Source organism: Jaculus jaculus, chromosome 19 (genome assembly GCF_020740685.1).
Source record: "Jaculus jaculus isolate mJacJac1 chromosome 19, mJacJac1.mat.Y.cur, whole genome shotgun sequence".
Classification (NCBI taxonomy): Eukaryota; Metazoa; Chordata; class Mammalia; order Rodentia; family Dipodidae; genus Jaculus; species Jaculus jaculus.
The window spans coordinates 53,850,626-53,869,278 of NC_059120.1; the positions used below are offsets into that span (position 1 = coordinate 53,850,626).

General features: G+C 48.6%; 6 protein-coding genes across 6 annotated transcripts; 2 read left to right on the top strand and 4 right to left on the bottom strand.

Moving 5' to 3' along the window:
* Window positions 1–664: 664 nt before the first annotated feature.
* Window positions 665–1,372, bottom strand: LOC123456077 (histone H2B type 1-H). Its single transcript, XM_045138746.1, has one exon. The coding sequence runs from the start codon at window positions 1,304–1,306 to the stop codon at window positions 926–928; it is 381 nt and encodes a 126-aa protein (XP_044994681.1). The 5' UTR covers window positions 1,307–1,372; the 3' UTR covers window positions 665–925.
* A 600-nt stretch (window positions 1,373–1,972) lies between these two features.
* Window positions 1,973–2,436, bottom strand: LOC123456076 (histone H3). The gene has a single exon (XM_045138745.1). It carries the CDS (start codon window positions 2,434–2,436, stop codon window positions 2,026–2,028), a length of 411 nt encoding a protein of 136 aa, XP_044994680.1. The 3' UTR covers window positions 1,973–2,025.
* Window positions 2,437–4,953: 2,517 nt separating this feature from the next.
* Window positions 4,954–5,643, top strand: LOC101601628 (histone H4). Its single transcript, XM_004659104.2, has one exon. The coding sequence runs from the start codon at window positions 4,967–4,969 to the stop codon at window positions 5,276–5,278; it is 312 nt and encodes a 103-aa protein (XP_004659161.1). The 5' UTR covers window positions 4,954–4,966; the 3' UTR covers window positions 5,279–5,643.
* A 7,417-nt stretch (window positions 5,644–13,060) lies between these two features.
* On the bottom strand, window positions 13,061–15,257 carry LOC123456025 (histone H3-like). The gene has a single exon (XM_045138422.1). It carries the CDS (start codon window positions 14,433–14,435, stop codon window positions 13,890–13,892), a length of 546 nt encoding a protein of 181 aa, XP_044994357.1. The 5' UTR covers window positions 14,436–15,257; the 3' UTR covers window positions 13,061–13,889.
* A 134-nt stretch (window positions 15,258–15,391) lies between these two features.
* On the bottom strand, window positions 15,392–15,873 carry LOC123456026 (histone H2A type 2-A). The gene has a single exon (XM_045138423.1). It carries the CDS (start codon window positions 15,854–15,856, stop codon window positions 15,464–15,466), a length of 393 nt encoding a protein of 130 aa, XP_044994358.1. The 5' UTR covers window positions 15,857–15,873; the 3' UTR covers window positions 15,392–15,463.
* A 194-nt stretch (window positions 15,874–16,067) lies between these two features.
* LOC123456027 (histone H2B type 1-C/E/F/G/I) lies at window positions 16,068–17,150 on the top strand. The gene has a single exon (XM_045138424.1). The coding sequence runs from the start codon at window positions 16,187–16,189 to the stop codon at window positions 16,565–16,567; it is 381 nt and encodes a 126-aa protein (XP_044994359.1). The 5' UTR covers window positions 16,068–16,186; the 3' UTR covers window positions 16,568–17,150.
* Window positions 17,151–18,653: the final 1,503 nt, after the last annotated feature.

Consider the following 18,653-nt stretch of genomic DNA (forward strand, 5'->3'; position numbering starts at 1 on the left):
ATACAAGATGTTTAGGGAAGTGACTTTTAAGTCACTAAACTTATGGTAACTCTACTTGGGAAAGAAAAGGAGGCTGAAGTTACAGTGGTGCAGCCCTGGTCAAGAGTTCACATGCTCCAGTCCCTGATTGGCCTACAAAGGGAAACTTTTTTCAAGGAAGAAATGGAAAATCAGAAATCTAAAACTTTCCCAAGGTCATTCAGTTTTTAGGTGAGGAAGTCCGGGATCAAAGTTGACAATCACCACCGGATCGCAGCATGTACTCTTAACGGCGCCACGAGAAAAAGATTTAAAACTTAAAAACCAGGCAGGCCTGGTGGTGCACGCCTTTAATCCCAGCACCCGGGAGGCAGAAAGAGGTAGGAGGATCGCCCTGAGTTCATAAGTGAAACCCAGGTCATCCTGAGACCTCGAAAAGCCAAAAACTAAAAAAGCCAGAAATACTGTGGAGACTGCAGCTACAACTCTGAGCTTGAACTTGAGTGGAGACTGACCTGCCAATGACTACGTTCACCTTTCAGGAAGTTAATAACCCAAACTGGGGTAGCACGGAGAGAGAAATTTGACTCAGAGGATTAAACTATCAAGTCTTTGAGCTTTGAGGTGTCTGAGCGAAGTCTGGCGGACCGCTTGATCCCCACCCATTAAATGCCATAGCACCCCCTTCCACATCACACACAAAGATCTTTATTCCCAAATATCTCATGGAAGTGAGAGGTGGGTGACGTTCTCTGGAGGCATGAAACATTAAATTGACATGCTCATAACACATTAGAAAAGGCTAAAAGGTTCCACCCAAAATATATTTGGGGTGGTGCTCACACCTCAACCCAGGCAAGACTTACAGCGCTTTTCTGATAATTTAGGTGGCTCTGAAAAGAGCCTTTGGGTTAACAAGTCGAAGCGCTGCGTCTCTTCCACACCCTTACTTGGAGCTGGTGTACTTGGTGACGGCCTTGGTGCCCTCGGACACGGCGTGCTTGGCCAGCTCCCCGGGCAGCAGCAGGCGCACGGCCGTCTGGATCTCCCGCGACGTGATGGTCGAGCGCTTGTTGTAGTGCGCCAGGCGCGACGCCTCGCCCGCGATGCGCTCGAAGATGTCGTTCACGAACGAGTTCATGATGCCCATGGCCTTGGACGAGATGCCCGTGTCGGGGTGCACCTGCTTCAGCACCTTGTACACGTACACCGAGTAACTCTCCTTGCGGCTGCGCTTGCGCTTCTTGCCGTCCTTCTTCTGCGCCTTCGTCACCGCCTTCTTCGAGCCCTTTTTGGGCGCGGGGGCAGACTTGGCTGGATCCGGCATCTTCTTTCTCGCGCAAACCGAAAGCACACGGCAGAAGACGAGCTCAGCAACTACACCAGAGCCGCCTGGTTACCCGCTACTTATAGAGATTGTATGCAAATGAGGGCTCCCACAGCACTGCGTTTTCATTGGTCAATTTACAAGTCTTAAAACACGGTGGAATCGCGTAAATAGACTTGCGCTTCCTTAGCGGTCCTTTGTGGAAAGGCTTCTTAGCCAATCACAGTGTTCCATTTCCCAGTAAATTGTCGTTTTATGTAATACGAAGAATTGTAGGTCGAGACTTTGATCTCAATTTTAGTTTTTAAAATACAGTATCATAGTTTTTTGTTTTTTTTTTTTTTTGCTTTTTCCGAGGTAGTCTTTCTAGTCCAGGCTGAACTGGAATCCACTAGGTCGTCTCAGGGTGGCCTCTAACTCATAGCGACCCTACCTCCCTAAGTGATGAGATTTGAGGAGTGCGCCACATTAGCCGGTGAATACTTTTTTCAGGACTTAAGCGTGTTTTAACCCTTTGTATGTAATAAAGGCCTTCAAAGTGTAGGGCTGTTTGCAATATCTATTACTACCAGGAATATGGTTGGTACCCTAATTCCCTGTGTCCTGGACCCCACACTAACACTTAAGCAGCGGATTAAGTTGGTACAGCTGTTATTGATGACAACGTGGTGGCTCTGAAAAGAGCCTTTGGATGGATGCGATGGCAGAGGGCGACCGTTTTAGGCCCGCTCCCCGCGGATGCGGCGCGCCAGCTGGATGTCCTTGGGCATGATGGTCACCCTCTTGGCGTGGATGGCGCACAGGTTGGTGTCCTCGAACAGTCCCACCAGGTAGGCCTCGCTCGCCTCCTGCAGCGCCATCACGGCCGAGCTCTGGAAGCGCAGGTCCGTCTTGAAGTCCTGCGCGATCTCGCGCACCAGCCGCTGGAACGGCAGCTTGCGGATCAGCAGCTCGGTGGACTTCTGGTAGCGGCGGATCTCGCGCAGCGCCACCGTGCCGGGCCGGTAGCGGTGCGGCTTCTTCACGCCGCCCGTGGCCGGCGCGCTCTTGCGGGCCGCCTTGGTGGCCAGCTGCTTGCGCGGGGCCTTACCGCCCGTGGACTTGCGCGCCGTCTGCTTCGTGCGGGCCATGTTCGCCTAGCTTCGGGGAGGAGTCACTTAGCAGCCTTATTTATAGACTCATCTTCGTTTTGATTGGACCAGGGAATCGGGAGTTTCTGGAGCTTGTGTTTCATTGGATAGAATTCAATCCTATTTACCGAGGCGCAAGATTACACTTGCCATTCTTTTCCTGAACGCCCTTTCCCTTCTTTTTCTATGATTTGTCCCTCACGAATGGATTTGTAAAAGATCTTTCGTCTCAGGTGATGTTACTATTGTGAAAGCAGTTTGTAAAGTGTTGTGTACACTTTATATTTTAACAAGTGTCTCGCTAAAACCAGCTTTCCCCTCTTTGTCCGGAAAACCAGTTTATCCAGTTTATCTCTTACAAGTAGCGTTCATGTAGCGTCTGGCCTTGGTAGCATTATACCGTGACTGCAGCATAAGGAATATGCAGATAATAGAATAATGGTAACACAAAAGCTGTACTAGCTAATATGAAGCTATTAATTGATTTTTTTTTAAAAGGATCAAATACGCTGTATAAAAACTCAAACCTGGGCTGGAGGGATGGCTTAGTGGTTAAGGAGCTTGCCAGCAAAGCCAAAGGACCCAGGTTCGATTTCTGGAGTTCCTTTGCAGTGGCTGGTGGTCCTGGCACACCCATTCTCTATCTGCATCTCCCCCCCACCCCCGCATAAATAAATACCCAAGCCTAAGAACAAAGGCAGGCGCAAAATGCTTAAAACAGTTTAATCATACCAGTCTGTAGTATCTTCTTCCTAATTAATTAAGAAAATATGATTTTAAGGGCTTTGAGGAACCTGGAACACTAAGCATATATAAAAATTTGTAAGTTTAATTAATAATTCACTATAGGCCAAAGCAGCCTCCTCTAAGAAAATGTAAAACATACAAAATTATCATTGATAAGAACAAATGTTATATCTTCCTATGGTGGTGTTGTAATAGTGCCTTACATATAGAGAGCACTAGATGCTATTCTGCCTTGCTACATAATTTAATATCAACTCCAAAGTCATTTTTCTCACTTTACATATTAGAGAGTCTAAGAGAACTTTGGGTGTGCCTTGGACAAGTAAAAAAGCGTGAAGCTTAGAAGCATTTTCTCATCATGTAATCCATCCAGTGCTTCTCTGTTGAGAAGAGGAAACTGCACCGGGAGGTCTGTATGGCAAACTCACCCATGTCATCTATCCTTGCAATGTTCGTCCTGAAGCATTTGCTCTTGACCAGGACGTGCCCATTTAAATCTGAAAATGTTTCTGAGGGGCTGGTGCGATGGCTTAGCAGTCAAGTTACTTGCCTGTAAAGCCAAAGGACCCAGGTTAGATTCCCCAGTATGCACATAATGCTAGACGCACATGGTGGCAAGTGCTTCTGGAGTCTATTTGCAGCTGCTGGAGGCCCTGGCGCGACTGTTCTCTCTGTGTCTCTTCTATCTCTATTTGCAAATAAAGAAAAATTTCTTTTAAAAACCCCATAATTCTGCTAATGCACACACCGCAAAGTTTCTCATGTTTCTTCATTAGAAGACCTGGTAATGAACAGACTTTTAGCAGTAGGAAGGACTCCGGTTAATTGCGCAGGACAGTTGCTGGCAGTGACTAGATGAAGTAGATGTCGTTTTTGCAACGTGCTAGCTCCACGGAGAAGAGGCCTCGGTGGGGACACTGTGGAGGGCTAACTCCTAGCTTTATAAACAAGAGGGGAGGGCCCCATCTTAGAGGACCCGTAGATATGTGCGTCCTTCAGACTCCTTATGACTCAGCACTTTTGGATGCCGTGCCTTTAGGATTCAGTGGCCTCGGTCTTTCCCTAGGATCTGGCCCCCGGGTATGCTGAAATGCTGTGTCTAGTAGCGACTAGGCTCAGAAATGACTGCGAGCCTCTGCCCCCTCCTCTTTCCACAACCATCGCAGGTCCACCGCCCATCGAAGGATTGGAGCCTCTTTCATTGCAGTTCTCTGTAACTAGTTTAGCGTCCTCTGGTTGCGATTACATTTGGGGCTGGCGGTCTGTCCTTCCCATCTTTTAATTCCTGTCTCTTCCTCTGCTCTTCTGGCCCCAGCGGATCTGGCCGCTTAGCCTGAACGTGATGCCATCAGGAAGCCCACAGACTGTGAGAGAAAGAAAACAAAGACTGCGGCATTAAGGAAAAAAAAAAAAACGGGCGCGGTGGTGCACGTCTTTAATCTCAGCACTCGGGAGGCAGAAATAGGAGGATCGCCTATGAGTTCAAGGACACCCTGAGACTATATAGTGAATTCCATGTCAGCCTGGGCCAGAGTGAGACTCTACCTCGAGAAACCCAAGTAATGAAATAATAATAGTAATTAAATTAATAAAGGCATTTCTACCAGGGGCCTGTAGAGGGCAGAAGAGAGGAACACAATGACGCAATGTGGAAGGCGGGAACCAGCTTCCCTTCCCCCCCCCTCCCCCGCGCTTTCGGTTTTCACTCCGGTCCGCTCCTCGGGTATATCAGGGAGCCAGCGGCCGCTTTTGGAGCACTAGCCGTCTATTCTCAGCGTTAGCTATGTCTGGAAGAGGGAAAGGTGGAAAGGGTCTGGGTAAAGGGGGCGCCAAGCGCCACCGCAAGGTCTTGCGGGATAACATCCAGGGCATCACTAAGCCCGCCATCCGCCGCCTGGCTCGCCGCGGCGGCGTCAAGCGCATCTCGGGGCTCATCTACGAGGAGACCCGCGGGGTGCTGAAGGTCTTCCTGGAGAACGTGATCCGCGACGCCGTCACCTACACCGAGCACGCCAAGCGCAAGACGGTCACGGCCATGGACGTGGTGTATGCGCTCAAACGCCAGGGCCGCACGCTCTACGGCTTCGGCGGCTGAAGACCCCGTCGCCGTTCTCTCCGCCAACAACCCCAAAGGCCCTTTTCAGGGCCAACCACGTACCCACCGGGAGAGCTGGACACTTGGTGTCGCCTTGTAAGGACAGTCCTCTCTGGGCGCGCCCGAGCAATCTTGCCGGTCAGGGATGCTGGGCTAACCGTGCTACGGTGCTGGACCTTCCTTCCGTGTCTCCACCGCTGTCCAATGGGTCTGGTTGGGGGGGAACCTGGTTGTTGAGAGGCGGTTCACTTTTTTTCAGTGAAGGTGTGAGCAGCCAAGACTAGGGATCGTGAGCTGTAAACCAGAATGTCATCACTTGTTTGCTTTGTAATTTGGGTGATTAAAAATGAATTTCATTAGAAGGATTTTCAAAAGTTACAGGCACCTTACTATCCTATATAAGTAAATTTAACCCCTGGTTTTTTGTGACCTGTAATCCCAAGTAGGTGGGTAGAAAGGAAATTGAAAGTTGGGCTGGAGAGGTGGCATAGCGGTTTAAGGTACTTGCCTGCAAAGGCAAAGGACTTCTGTTCGATTCCTCCGCATCTGCAAACCAAATACACAAGGGGCCTCCGGTGTCAGGGGTTTGGTTGCGGTGGCTGGGGGGTATGGTGTGCCGTGCTCCACCTCATAATTTTTTAAGTAGCTTAATCGTGACAAGGCAAGAACACATTCTAGCAGCATGGTAAATGCAGTAAACTCATTTTTCCTAAATTGTCCTTGTTTGGGGGCAAATATCAGTGGTTCCATACTTTTTTTTTTTCAAGGTAGGGTCTCGCTCTATGCCAGGCTGACCTGGAATTCGCTATGCAGTCTCAGGGTGGCTCGTACTCAGGGCAATCCTACCTCTCCCGAGTGCTGGGATTAAAGGCGTGGACCACCACGCCCGGCTTTTTCTTAAATTCAAATGTTTTAAACTATCACTTTTGCGCTCTAAACTTGATTTGCAAAATCGGGCAGTGCATGTCCTTGAGAGCAGAAATGCTTACACCATTGCTTTAATGTCTTCACATTTGACAGTACTCACCAGCATGAAGCACTTGGGGTGCCTAGGTTTAAAACATGCTTTAACAACCGAAATGCCAGCAAAGTGTGGGTGAGACTTGCCCTCCAGGAATGGTGAAGAAAGACTGACAGGCACAAATGACCCAAAAGCACAAGTTCACATACATACAGCAGAACGAGAAGGGGAAATTGGGGAAAGCTTGTCATTGAGGTGAGGCTTGAATCAGATTTTGAAAATAAAAGGAATTGCAGAATGTCTGGCACCCTACTGAGGTGTGGCTAGGGGGTGGGGACAGAGGAGCGCGAACGATGACATTTGTAAAGATGTCTAGCCGGGAAATAAGTGAGGCCTCTGCTTAAAAGGTTTTGTTTTCTTTAGCCGGGCGTGGTGGCGCACGCCTTTAATCCCAGCACTCGGGAGGCAGAGGTAGGAGGATCGCTGAGAGTTCGAGCCCACCCTGATACTACAGATTGAATTTCAGGTCAGCCTGAGCCAGAGTGAGACCCTGCCTTGAAAAACCAAATAAATAAATAAATAAGTAAAGGTTTTGTTTTCTTTTAAAAATCTCACTTGCAGCCAGGTGTGGGTGGCACACGCCTTTAATCCCAGGATTGGCGTGAGTTCGAGGCCACTCTGAGACTACATAGTGAGCGAGATCCTCCCTCAGAAAACAACAAAAATCTCATCTGCAACTTACATGTCTATTTCAGATACCACTGAATTTTAACTTCAAAGGCAATGCACAGGAATATATCTGATTCTCACTGAGATGATCTGAGGCATAACAAAGGTTTTGAAGAAAAAAAGCAGAATAAAGAAAAGCAAGGAATCAGCATTTCTAAGTGTGTGGTCCTCAAAGTGAGAGCTCCCATCTAGAAGCATAGATCACCTGAGGCCCCTCCGACTTACTGAATAAGAGAGCTGGTGATTCATGCTTCGAAGTGAAGCCCTCTGGGCGATTCTGATTGCTAATAGTTAACAGAGTTTTTGTTATGGTAATGATGCTGGAAATCAAACCCTCGGCTTTCTGCAGCCTGTTTGTTTTTGTTTTTCCAGGTGGGGTTTCACTTTTCTCCAGGGTGGCCTGGAGTTCACTCTGCAGTCTCAAGGAGGCATCACACTCAGGGTTATCCTCCTACCTCTGCTTTGCGAGTGCTGGGATCAAAGGCGTGCACCATGTTTTTGTTGTTGTTGTTTTGTTTTGTTTTTTGGGTTTTTTTTTTGTTAATAATCCCATGACACAGTTCCCTTGTCCTTCTGGCATTTGTTGTTGTTTTTAAATATTTTATTTATTTGAGAGAGGCAAAGGCAGAAAGAGAGAGGGAATGGACACACCAGGGCCTTGTTGCCACTGAGAACGAACTCCGGACGCCTGCACCATCTTGCATATCTGGCTTTATTGTGGATTCTGGGTACTTTGGCTTTGCTGGCAACCACTAGCTGAGCCATGTCTCCAGCCCCAGCCTCTGGTTTTGTGCTGTGTGTGTGTGTTTATTTTTTGTTTTTCGAGGTAGGGTCTTAGAAGGGTTGCTGGGGAACTGATTCCAAGGGAGCAGGCTTTGCAAGCAATGGCCGTTAACCACTGAGCAATCACCCCAAACCAGACTGCTGTATCTTTATCCTCCTATGTTTTTAAACTACATAATGTTATGGGGCCCAGTGTCGCAGAAGTAAGACCACTGACTCACAGAGTGCTGGGTAAAGGCTGGTGTACCAGAGCTCCACACACGAGGTGGGGATCTCTGAGTGCAGCCCCGAACTTCTGGGAGTGTCAGCTTTGATCCAAGGAAACCACAAGAGGTTCATTGCAAAAACAGGATGGAAGTTAAACCACAAAGTTACATGGAGCAAACTTAAATTTAAAAGGTATAAATAAGCTTGTTTTACTTAATGTTACTGGCCCATGCCTTTAGTAGTACAATATTGAATTTTATAACCAATGGATATGATTTTCTTAAATTTCCCCATGATCCATTCTTTACACCATTATACATCTTCGCATCCATCTTCCTTGAGGTGATTTAAGAAATATACATTTTTATTTATTATTTGCAAGGAAAGAGAGAAAATGGGCCTCTAGCCACTGCAAACAAACTCTAGATGCATGTGCCTCCTGTGCTTCTGCCTTTATTTGGGTACTGGGGAATCCAATCCGGGCCATCAGACTTTGCAAACAAGCACCTTTAGCTGTTGAGCCATCTCTCCAGCCCATTTGTTTCTATTGAGAGGGAGTGAAGTAGCTCTTTTAGGCAGTTAGGGTGATTGGGCCCCTCCAAGTAAGAAACAAGAATGCCTTTGGGCCTAGCCATGCAGTCTGCCCTTGCTAGAGATCAAAGGATGATTAGAGCCGGGCGTGGTGGCGCATGCCTTTAATCCCAGCATTTGGGAGGCAGAGGTAGGAGGATTGCCTTGAGTTCAAGGCCACCCTGAGACTCCATAGTGAATTCCAGGTCAGCCTGGGCTTGAGTGAGACCCTACCTCAAAAAACCAAACAAAAAAGGATGATCAGGAATCTTATCTCTTGCCTAGAAAGATCTATTTTTCTACAAACAACCTGGGCCCCTTCTAGAAGAGAGGTCCCCTTTCCTAATCCTGATATTGTGGCTGGTCAAGGTCAGCCCCCACAATTTGGCCTCTTCCTGAGACAGCTCCTAGCCCAGACCAATCACTGCCTACTCTGGTTCACCTGAGCTGGAAGGTCGGCCCTGTAAAATTTGGGAGTGGCCAAGACCAGCAAACCACTCTGAGGCAAAGATGAAAGCTTTAATTCGGGAAAAGCACAAGCTGCCAGGGCTGACTCACAAGAGAGGAGCAGGCCAGCCTGAGTTTTCATGTATTGGGCTTTATAGGGTGTGTTCAGTTGGGGGAAGGTGAGGAAGGAAAAAGAACTTGTTTGTTAAGTTGATCAGAGAACTTCCTTTAGGGGAAATCATTACATTAACCATTTAAAATAGGGTGGGGCTGCAGAGATGGTTGAGCAGTTAAGGGCTTGCCTGTAAGGCCTAGGGACCTTGGTTCGAGGCTCAATTCCCCAGTACCCACGTAAGCCAGATGTGCAAGGTGGTGCGTGCATCTGGAGTTCATTTGCAGTGGCTGGAGGCCCTGGTGCTCCCATTCACTCTCTCTCTCTCTTGTCACTCTGAGATAAATAAAAAAATTAAAAAAAAAAAAATAGGGTGTGTCAAGCATGGTGGCATGTGCCTTTAATCTCAGCATTCAGGAGGCAGAGGTAGGAGGAGCGCCATGAGTTCGAGGCCACTCTGAGACTGCATAGTGAATTCCAGGTTAGCCTGGGACTCTACCTCAAAAAAAAATAAAAATTAAAAATAAAAATAAAACGTAACAGTTATTGTGTGACACCAGAACAGTGACCAAGTAACTTATGAGATAAGAGGCAGGAAACTATGACCTGGGGCATTGTTAAGCAAGGATGGGAAGAGAACTGGGTGGTTTCTTGAGGAACGTGGGTGATCCACTTTCCTAGGCTTCTGTCACCATTCTGCTGACCTTGGTGACTCCGTCTTGGGAGCCCGTCCCCACCCAACAGGCCCCACCACCGTAAGGTTACACATACATGTGCAAGGGCAAGCCCTCTCGGCTGCCTGACCACCCCAGCTGCTGTTGAGTTTCTTCTCAGCTGGGCCCCGCTGAGGGGAGAGCCTCTGAGCGCTGACCGTGAGCTCTTTCTCCAGGAACTCTTTGTACTTTCTTTCCTGTCCTTATACATCTGGCTTTCTTGGGTCCTAGGGAATTGAACCTGGGAACCTGGGTCCTTTGGCTCTGTAGACAAGTGCCTTAACCACCCTGAACATTTCTGAATTGTTTGAGTTTTGTTTGAAGATTTTTTGTTTATTTGAGAGAGATTGGGTGCATCAGGGCCTCCCACTACTGCAAGTGAAATCCAGATGCATGCAACATATTGTGTATCTGGCTTTATGAGGTTACTGGGGAGTCAAACCTGGGCCTGTAGAATTTGCAAGCAAGTATCTTCAACCACTGACTTCTCTCTCCATCCCTGAATTTCTTTTATTTATTTATTTATTTTTAATTTTGAGAAAGAGAGAGAGAGAGAGAGAGAATGGGCATGCTAGGACCTTCAGCCTGCTGCAAATGAACTCCAGACACATGCATTGCCTGTGGTGTATGTGTGATGATGCATGCTTGCGTCACTGCATCTGGCTATGTGGGACCTGGAGATCTGAACATAAATTATTAGGCTTCACAGGCAAGCACCTTAACTGCTAAGCTATCTCTCCAGCCCTGTTTTCCTTTTTGAGTTTCTTAAAATAAGCATCCATATAATTTGTCTCAAATAAAATGATAGCCTGGATTATTTCAGCCATGATAAGTACCAGTTTTGCCAAATTTAAATTTTCTCATCTTTAGTCTACTGAGAATCCCTGCTTTTCCCAAAGGAGCACTTTGAAAACATTAAATGAAAAGATATACATGAAAATAAAATTAGGCCACAAAGTAACATAAAAACCAAAGGTGGTATTCTTATTGCCTATTTCATTATTACCAATCTAATTTTTGGCATACTCTATAATCATATAAGACAATAAGGAAGAGAGATCAGTCTAATTAGAGTTAGCAAGCAAGGAGACAATAGGTAAAGATGGGATATGATCACATTGACAAGGTCAGACTTCTCAGAATTACGCCAAAAAAAAGCCATATAAAGAATCAATTAGGGCTGGAGAGATTACTTATTGGTTAAGGCACTTGCCTGCAAAGCCAACAGACCTCTGTTCGATTCCCCAGGACCCATGTAAACCAGATACACAAGGCGGCACATGTGTCTGGAGTTCATTTGCAGTGGCTGGAGGCCCTGGCATGCTCACTCTCCCTCTCAAATAAATAAATAAAAATATTAAAAAAAGAATCAAATAAATAAATGCCTGGGAAGACGACTAATATATGGTAGCTATATTAAGAATATTCAAATTTTCAGAACAACAAAAGGCAAATCTCTCCATGACTAATATATGTTAGCTATATGAAGAATATCCATTCTTAAAGACAGGTGTGGTGGCGCATGCTTTTAATCCTAGCACTCACGAGGCAGAGATAGGAGGATTACTGTGAGTTTGAGGCCACCCTGAGACTACATAGTTAATTCCAGGTCAGCTTGAGCCAGAGGGAGACCCTACCTCGAACCCTCCCCCCCAAAAAAAGAATATTCATTCTCAGAACACCAGAACTAAATATCCCTGTTTTTCCATGGAACTTACTGGTGTTTATGCAGTTTAAGTAATGGCATTCTAGTTGACTATTGCTCCTGAATTTTCATAAAATATTTTAAAAATATTTATGTATTTGAGAGAGAGAGGGCTGGAGAGATGGCTTAGCGGTTAAGCGCTTGCCTGTGAAGCCTAACAACCCCGGTTCAAGGCTCGATTCCCCAGGACCCACGTTAGCCAGATGCACAAGGGGGCACACACGTCTGAAGTTCGTTTGCAGCAGCTGGAGGCCATGGCCCGCTCATTCTCTATATCTGCCTCTATATCTGTCTGTCCCTCTCAAATAAATAAAAATGAACAAAAATTAAAGAGAGAGAGAGAGAGGCACATAGAGAGAACAGACGTGTCAGAGCCTCTAGTCACTGCAAACGAACTCCAGGTGCACGCGCCAATTTGTGCAAATGGCTTACATGGGTCCTGGGGAATCAAACCTGGGTCCTTCAGCTTCACAGGTAAGTGCCTTAACTGCTAAGCCATCTTTCCAGCCCATAAAATATTTTTCAAAGGCAACAAGCATTATTTTAGGATCTGTTAGCAAACCTTTAGTACGTATTTCAGAGTTGTGGCTGCAAAGAACAAGTCATTTGCTCCAATTTCCACATAGTTTTCCACTGGTGTCAGAATAAAATTCTCAGACTTCCTGTCACCAACAGATCCCTATGTGGCACAGATGTTTCCCAGAGGACGTCCTGGTCCTTAGAGCTGTCTCATGCCATGGGGCAGTTGTCATTGGGCCCCCACCATGCATGTCCTGAAGTGAACTCTTCAGGCTTTCCTTCTCTAGGCTCTGGCCCATTAAGGTGCCATCCTTCTCCCAGGCACTGGGCAGAGAGATCTCAACATTCCCCTTTCTCTCATTATTAGGTTCAGACAAACTTCTTTTTTTTTTTTAAATTTTATTTTTATTTTTTTATTTTTTTTTTTGAGAGTGACAGACACAGAGAAAAGGACAGATAGAGGGAGAGAGAATGGGCGCACCAGGGCTTCCAGCCTCTGCATAGGAACTCCAGACGCGTGGGCCCCTTGTGCATCTGGCTAACGTGGGTCCTGGGGAACCGAGCCTCGAACCGGGGTCCTTAGGCTTCACAGGCAAGTGTTTAACCGCTAAGCCATCTCTCCAGCCCCAGACAAACTTCTTTATGCAACAGTTGGTAAGGTTGGTTCTCTGTTCTCATCCTGGGCCCCTTGCATCTCTAGCGGCTCTGAAGCCAGAGAAGGCCTCCTACCCGGGTTCTTTTTGCACCCCCTTCTCTCCCCTAGACAGGCCTGGTTATTTCTCATCTGTATTTTCCGAAGGCACTTATCTCCTGTTTGTTTTTTCTCCTTATATTTACTTTCTACTCTTTCCCACCTTCATGCAAAATCATTTTACTATGTTTAAAGTATTATATCTTTGTGTTGTTGTGAAATGTATTGTTTTATATAAATGGGTTTTGACCTCATTCCATTGATGACATTGATTTAAAAAAAAAAAAAAAAGCCACATATAGAGTGAGGTAGTCTCACTCTAGCCCAGACTGACCTGGAACTCACTCTGTAGTCCCAGATCAGCCTTGAACTCACAATTATCCCTCCTCTGTCTCCCAAGCACTGGGATTGAAGGCATGTGCCACCACACCCAGCTCCAAAAATGTTTTCTAATAAACTCCAATTCTGCTTATACTGGCTTCTCCTGACATTTCTGTGATGTGGCCAAGAATCTGGCATTGCTCGGGTACATGTTTTCTGAGAAAACTTCTCAGGATGCATCTGTAAAACTGCCCACACTGGAGCTGGAGAGATGGCTTGCAAAACCTGCTAGGTCAAGTTCAATTCCTCAGTAACCACCTTTTAAAAAGCCACATGCAAAATGGTTAATGCATCCATCTGGTGTCACTCTGCAGAGGAAAAAGACCCAGGTGTCACCTTCTCTTCCCTACCTTGCTACAAATAAATACAAATGCCTTAAATGGCAAGGCGTGAGGTTACATGCCTTTAATCTTAGCACTCAAGAGGCAGAGGCAGGATTGCAGAGTTCGAACCCTCCCTCAGACTACATAGTGAATTCCAGATGACCCTAGGTTACAGTGAGACCCTACCTTGAAAGCAAATGTTAAAAAACCAGAGATTGTCATATATCTCTTTCACCTTCTAGTCTTTTAGAATACTCCTACATTCCTGGCAGTAAAAACCTACCCCTTCCTAATTGATGTCCCAAGACCATAAACTGCTTCAGTCTAAACTACTGAAAAATATTTCACACGAAAAGAGCACTAAGTAGCGGTTGAGACTTATCGAGATAGGGCAACAGCTCCTTCCAAGGTCCTGTGGGTGGCTCTGAAAAGAGCCTTTGGATGGATGCGACGGCGGAGGGCGACCCGTCTCAGGCCCGCTCCCCGCGGATGCGGCGCGCCAGCTGGATGTCCTTGGGCATGATGGTCACCCTCTTGGCGTGGATGGCGCACAGGTTGGTGTCCTCGAACAGCCCCACCAGGTAGGCCTCGCTCGCCTCCTGCAGCGCCATCACGGCCGAACTCTGGAAGCGCAGGTCCGTCTTGAAGTCCTGCGCGATCTCGCGCACCAGCCGCTGGAACGGCAGCTTGCGGATCAGCAGCTCGGTGGACTTCTGGTAGCGGCGGATCTCGCGCAGCGCCACCGTGCCGGGCCGGTAGCGGTGCGGCTTCTTCACGCCGCCCGTGGCCGGCGCGCTCTTGCGGGCCGCCTTGGTGGCCAGCTGCTTGCGCGGGGCCTTGCCGCCCGTGGACTTGCGCGCCGTCTGCTTCGTGCGGGCCATGGCGGAGCGGCGAAAAACACAGGGGCAGGAACAGAGACGCCAACGATCCGCGCGACCCGCGCAGCCGCCTTTATAGGCGCAGCCTTTTCCCGATTGGGCGGAGGAAGACTCAAAAGTCCCGCGCTGCCTGCCCATTGGCCGTGACGTCACCGGCAACCGCGCAGCACATTGGCTCCCGCAGAACAGCCCCGCCCCGCCTCATTGTGACTTTGCACGGGGCCGGTGGTTTGTCTCCGGTTTTCCAACATTCCCGCGGGGGGGGCGGTAGGGGGGGGGAGGTGCCGAGGGATTCGTGGGGTCTCTGGCGCTCCGTCGGTTCCCTCACTGCCCTGGAGCTGCGTGGTTCCACCCAGTGCAGGGGCCTAGCAAAGCCCAGACCCACACCCTCCGACTCCTGTGCCGTACGGTGGTTGGGGGTGAAAATGTCCCACCAACGCAGACTCGAGAAAACCGGGCAGGATGGCAGCGGGATCACACAAGGCGGACGGGCCATGTCTAACTATGTTAAATTATTTGCTGCCCGGCCGACACCACCAGTGACACGGGAGGCAGTGGTTTACCCAAGACCGACAGTCCTCCCCTGTAAAAGACCAACTATTCAATATGGCCCACAGGGGTTGACAGCCCCGGAACCCCGTGGCCCTCTATCCACTTGCCGGCAGCGCCACCGCAGCGGACGGAAGACGGGCAGTGCCCAACTCTAACTTGAAGTTGGTGGCGCTGAAGAGCCTTCCACTTGGGAGGCGGCCGGTCCGCGGCGGACACGGCGCTCTGCTGCTTAGGTGGCGTTGGGGAGACCGTCGCTTTAATCAGAGGCGGGGTGAATGGCAGGACGGGTGGAAATGGCACTACGGGGCCGACTTGACACACAGGGGAGCCAGGAGGAACTACACCAAATTGTGACTTAGCCGACACCTGGGGACGCAGACTTATGGTCCCTTCGAAAACAACTCCACTACTCAATACCGCCCGGAGATGAGAGTGACAGGGACCAGGGACCCTTGGCGGTCCACCCAGCTCCCGCCACTCATTGCCACTGGGAAAGGCCAGAACGCGGCCGTGCCAACAACTCCTTTTCAACTTGACACAAGTTGGTGGCTCTGAAAAGAGCCTTTGAGTTAAGACGCGGTCGGAGCCGCTCCAGTCCGGGGCGGCGGGTGGCCTCACTTGCCCTTCGCCTTGTGGTGGCTCTCGGTCTTCTTGGGCAGCAGCACGGCCTGGATGTTGGGCAGCACGCCGCCCTGCGCGATCGTCACTTTGCCCAACAGCTTGTTGAGCTCCTCGTCGTTGCGGATGGCCAGCTGCAGGTGGCGCGGGATGATGCGCGTCTTCTTGTTGTCGCGGGCCGCGTTGCCCGCCAGCTCCAGGATCTCGGCCGTCAGGTACTCGAGCACCGCCGCCATGTACACGGGCGCGCCGGCGCCCACGCGCTCCGCGTAGTTGCCCTTGCGCAGCAGACGGTGCACGCGGCCCACCGGGAACTGCAGCCCAGCGCGAGACGAGCGCGACTTGGCCTTGGCGCGCGCCTTGCCGCCCTGCTTGCCACGACCCGACATCTCCACAACGCCGCCAGGACAACTCCAGACGCCTTCACCAACACCGTCGCCTCACCCTCTTATAGCCAGGACGGTGATTGTCCGCTGACCATTTTCATTGGCCGCCACCGGGTCGCCATGACGGCCAATAGGATCGCTCGGCCACAATCCCTTCATTTACATAATCTCGCACTTCCGCCGCTGAGAACTCGCGAATCACAACGCGGCGCGCTCAGAGGCCTCATTTGCGTGCGGCCTCTATAAGTAGCCGGTCGTGCCGCGCGCTCCGTCCTGGTCGGTCACTCTTGCGCTCCGGCTCGTGGGTCCTAGGTGTCCGTCGCTGTTGCCGCCATGCCTGAGCCCGCCAAGTCTGCCCCCGCGCCCAAGAAGGGCTCGAAGAAGGCGGTGACGAAGGCGCAGAAGAAGGACGGCAAGAAGCGCAAGCGCAGCCGCAAGGAGAGCTACTCGGTGTACGTGTACAAGGTGCTGAAGCAGGTGCACCCCGACACGGGCATCTCGTCCAAGGCCATGGGCATCATGAACTCGTTCGTGAACGACATCTTCGAGCGCATCGCGGGCGAGGCGTCGCGCCTGGCGCACTACAACAAGCGCTCGACCATCACGTCGCGGGAGATCCAGACGGCCGTGCGCCTGCTGCTGCCCGGGGAGCTGGCCAAGCACGCCGTGTCCGAGGGCACCAAGGCCGTCACCAAGTACACCAGCTCCAAGTAGACGTTTTGCTGCCGCCTCCGCCGCACCGCTTCCCACCAAAGGCTCTTTTCAGAGCCACCTACCTTGTCACTAAAAAGGCTGTCTATCCTCTCTACTGGTAGTAAGGTTTTGGGCGGGATGTGGCTTGCTTGGTGGGCAATACGGAGACTTTTCAGGCTTGGAAATTGCCGCGTATCTTGAAGGCGGTTCGCCCTGTGTTTGGCCTTGTAGTTGGGATGTTGGACTTTGACCTCATTTTCTGAACTTCAAGGTTAATCAAAGGCTGGTGGAAAGCCATTGAACCGCGGTAGTGGTGCCTTTTATACACAAGACCTCGTAGCCTCTTTGCAGATGTTTGTAGAAAATTGAATACTGGAGCAATCAGGAACCTCGGTCTAGTTATGAAATTTTCCAAGAGAAGACAACCAGCTCTTCATTTTTAAATAATTACATAATACTGCTTAATGAGACTGGCAAACTGCAGGCAGTTTGAAGCTCAAGGGTTGGTTTTCTGTTCTTATTCGTGGTGCCCTATGGTTTTCGTAAATTACCTCTCAACCTAAGCCTGTGTAATTGCAATAAATTCACCGGTTCAGTAATGCAATCCTTGGGTGGGATCATTTCTAAGGGGTACCCCTATCTGGTGGACAGATATTTCAATTTCCTTAGGACATATGACTCAGTTCTGACAGGGTAATTTCACAACCTGGAAGTTGTGTTTTGTATTTATACTTGAAGTTGTTATTGTCAACTTGTTGAAAATTATAGTTTTGTTTGAAGTAAAGTCCAAGAATGACAAAGCAGGTTTGTGTATTCTCCCCATGATGGTGTTCCAGGATCCCTTACAAGTGTGTCGTTCGAGGGCTTGCCATTCCGGGCGTCGCGAACACTGGACAAGTTCTGTTTACAAGGAGCGTGGCGGTTGGAGGTCTCATCCTGTGAAATTAAATTTTGGAAAACTGGCCGGGCGGGGTTTCCCACGCCTTTAATCCCAGCACTTGGGAGGCAGAGGTAGGGGGATCATGAGTTCAAGGCCACCTTGAGAGTACCTAGTGAATTCCAGGTCAGTCTGAGCTAGAGTGAAACCCTCGAAAACACAAATTTTTTTTTTGGAAAGCTGCCTTCTTTCTAAATAGAATGGGGAAGGTGGACTTAAGTTTGATAACATGGGAACAGGTCCTTTTCCATGAACTATCAACGTTTATGTTTTACTGGGGAACTGAAAGCAGTAGGGCTTTTTAATTTTTCAGTCTCTAGTATATATAGCTTTCAATCTAGTATATATAGCCTTGTTGGATTGAACTGTCTCTGTGTGTGTTTGTGTGTGTGTGTGTGTGTGTGTGCTGTCAACTCTTTTAATTCATTTTATTCAAAAATGTTTATTTATTTGCATGCACAGAGAGAATGAGAATGACTGCGCCAGGGCCTCTTGCCATTTCAAACAAACTGCAGATGCATGCACTATTTTGTGCATTTGGATTTCCACGGGTACTAGGGAATCAAAACTAGGCCATCAGGCTTTGCAAGCAAGCACTTTTAACCACTGACCATCTCCCCAGCCCGAACACTAAACTTTTACAGCAGTTGGGAAAAGAAGTTGGTGTCACTAACCTAACAGTTTGGCAGGAATTTGCTCCTTCACTGCTAGTGTATTAGTGATCCTCTAAGAACCACAATAGCAATAAAATTAAATCACAGGGGTACTTTTTCCTCGCTCTGTTTTGTATATGAAATTTCTGTCTCCTAAGAGAAATAATGCAACTTTACCTTTGTGCTAGTGGGCAGAAATTTCTACCTGTGTTACATGGCAAAACCCCCAAAATGCACTTGATTAGCCAGTTTTTTATGCCCTAATTTCAAGATAGAAAGAAATTAAGGTGTTCAATATTGTTGGATTTAACACACATTTAATATTATCAGTTCTTCTAAGTATAGAAACAACTTAGGAACTCCATCTTTTATTCATTTCCCTTGGACTTTCTAAGATATAATCTATGGGACTTTACGCAAAATTCCAAGTTAACAAGAAACCTTTTTTTTTTGGTTTTCGAGGTAGGTTATTATTGCTCTAGCCCAGGCTGACCTGGAATTAGTCTCAGGCTGGCCT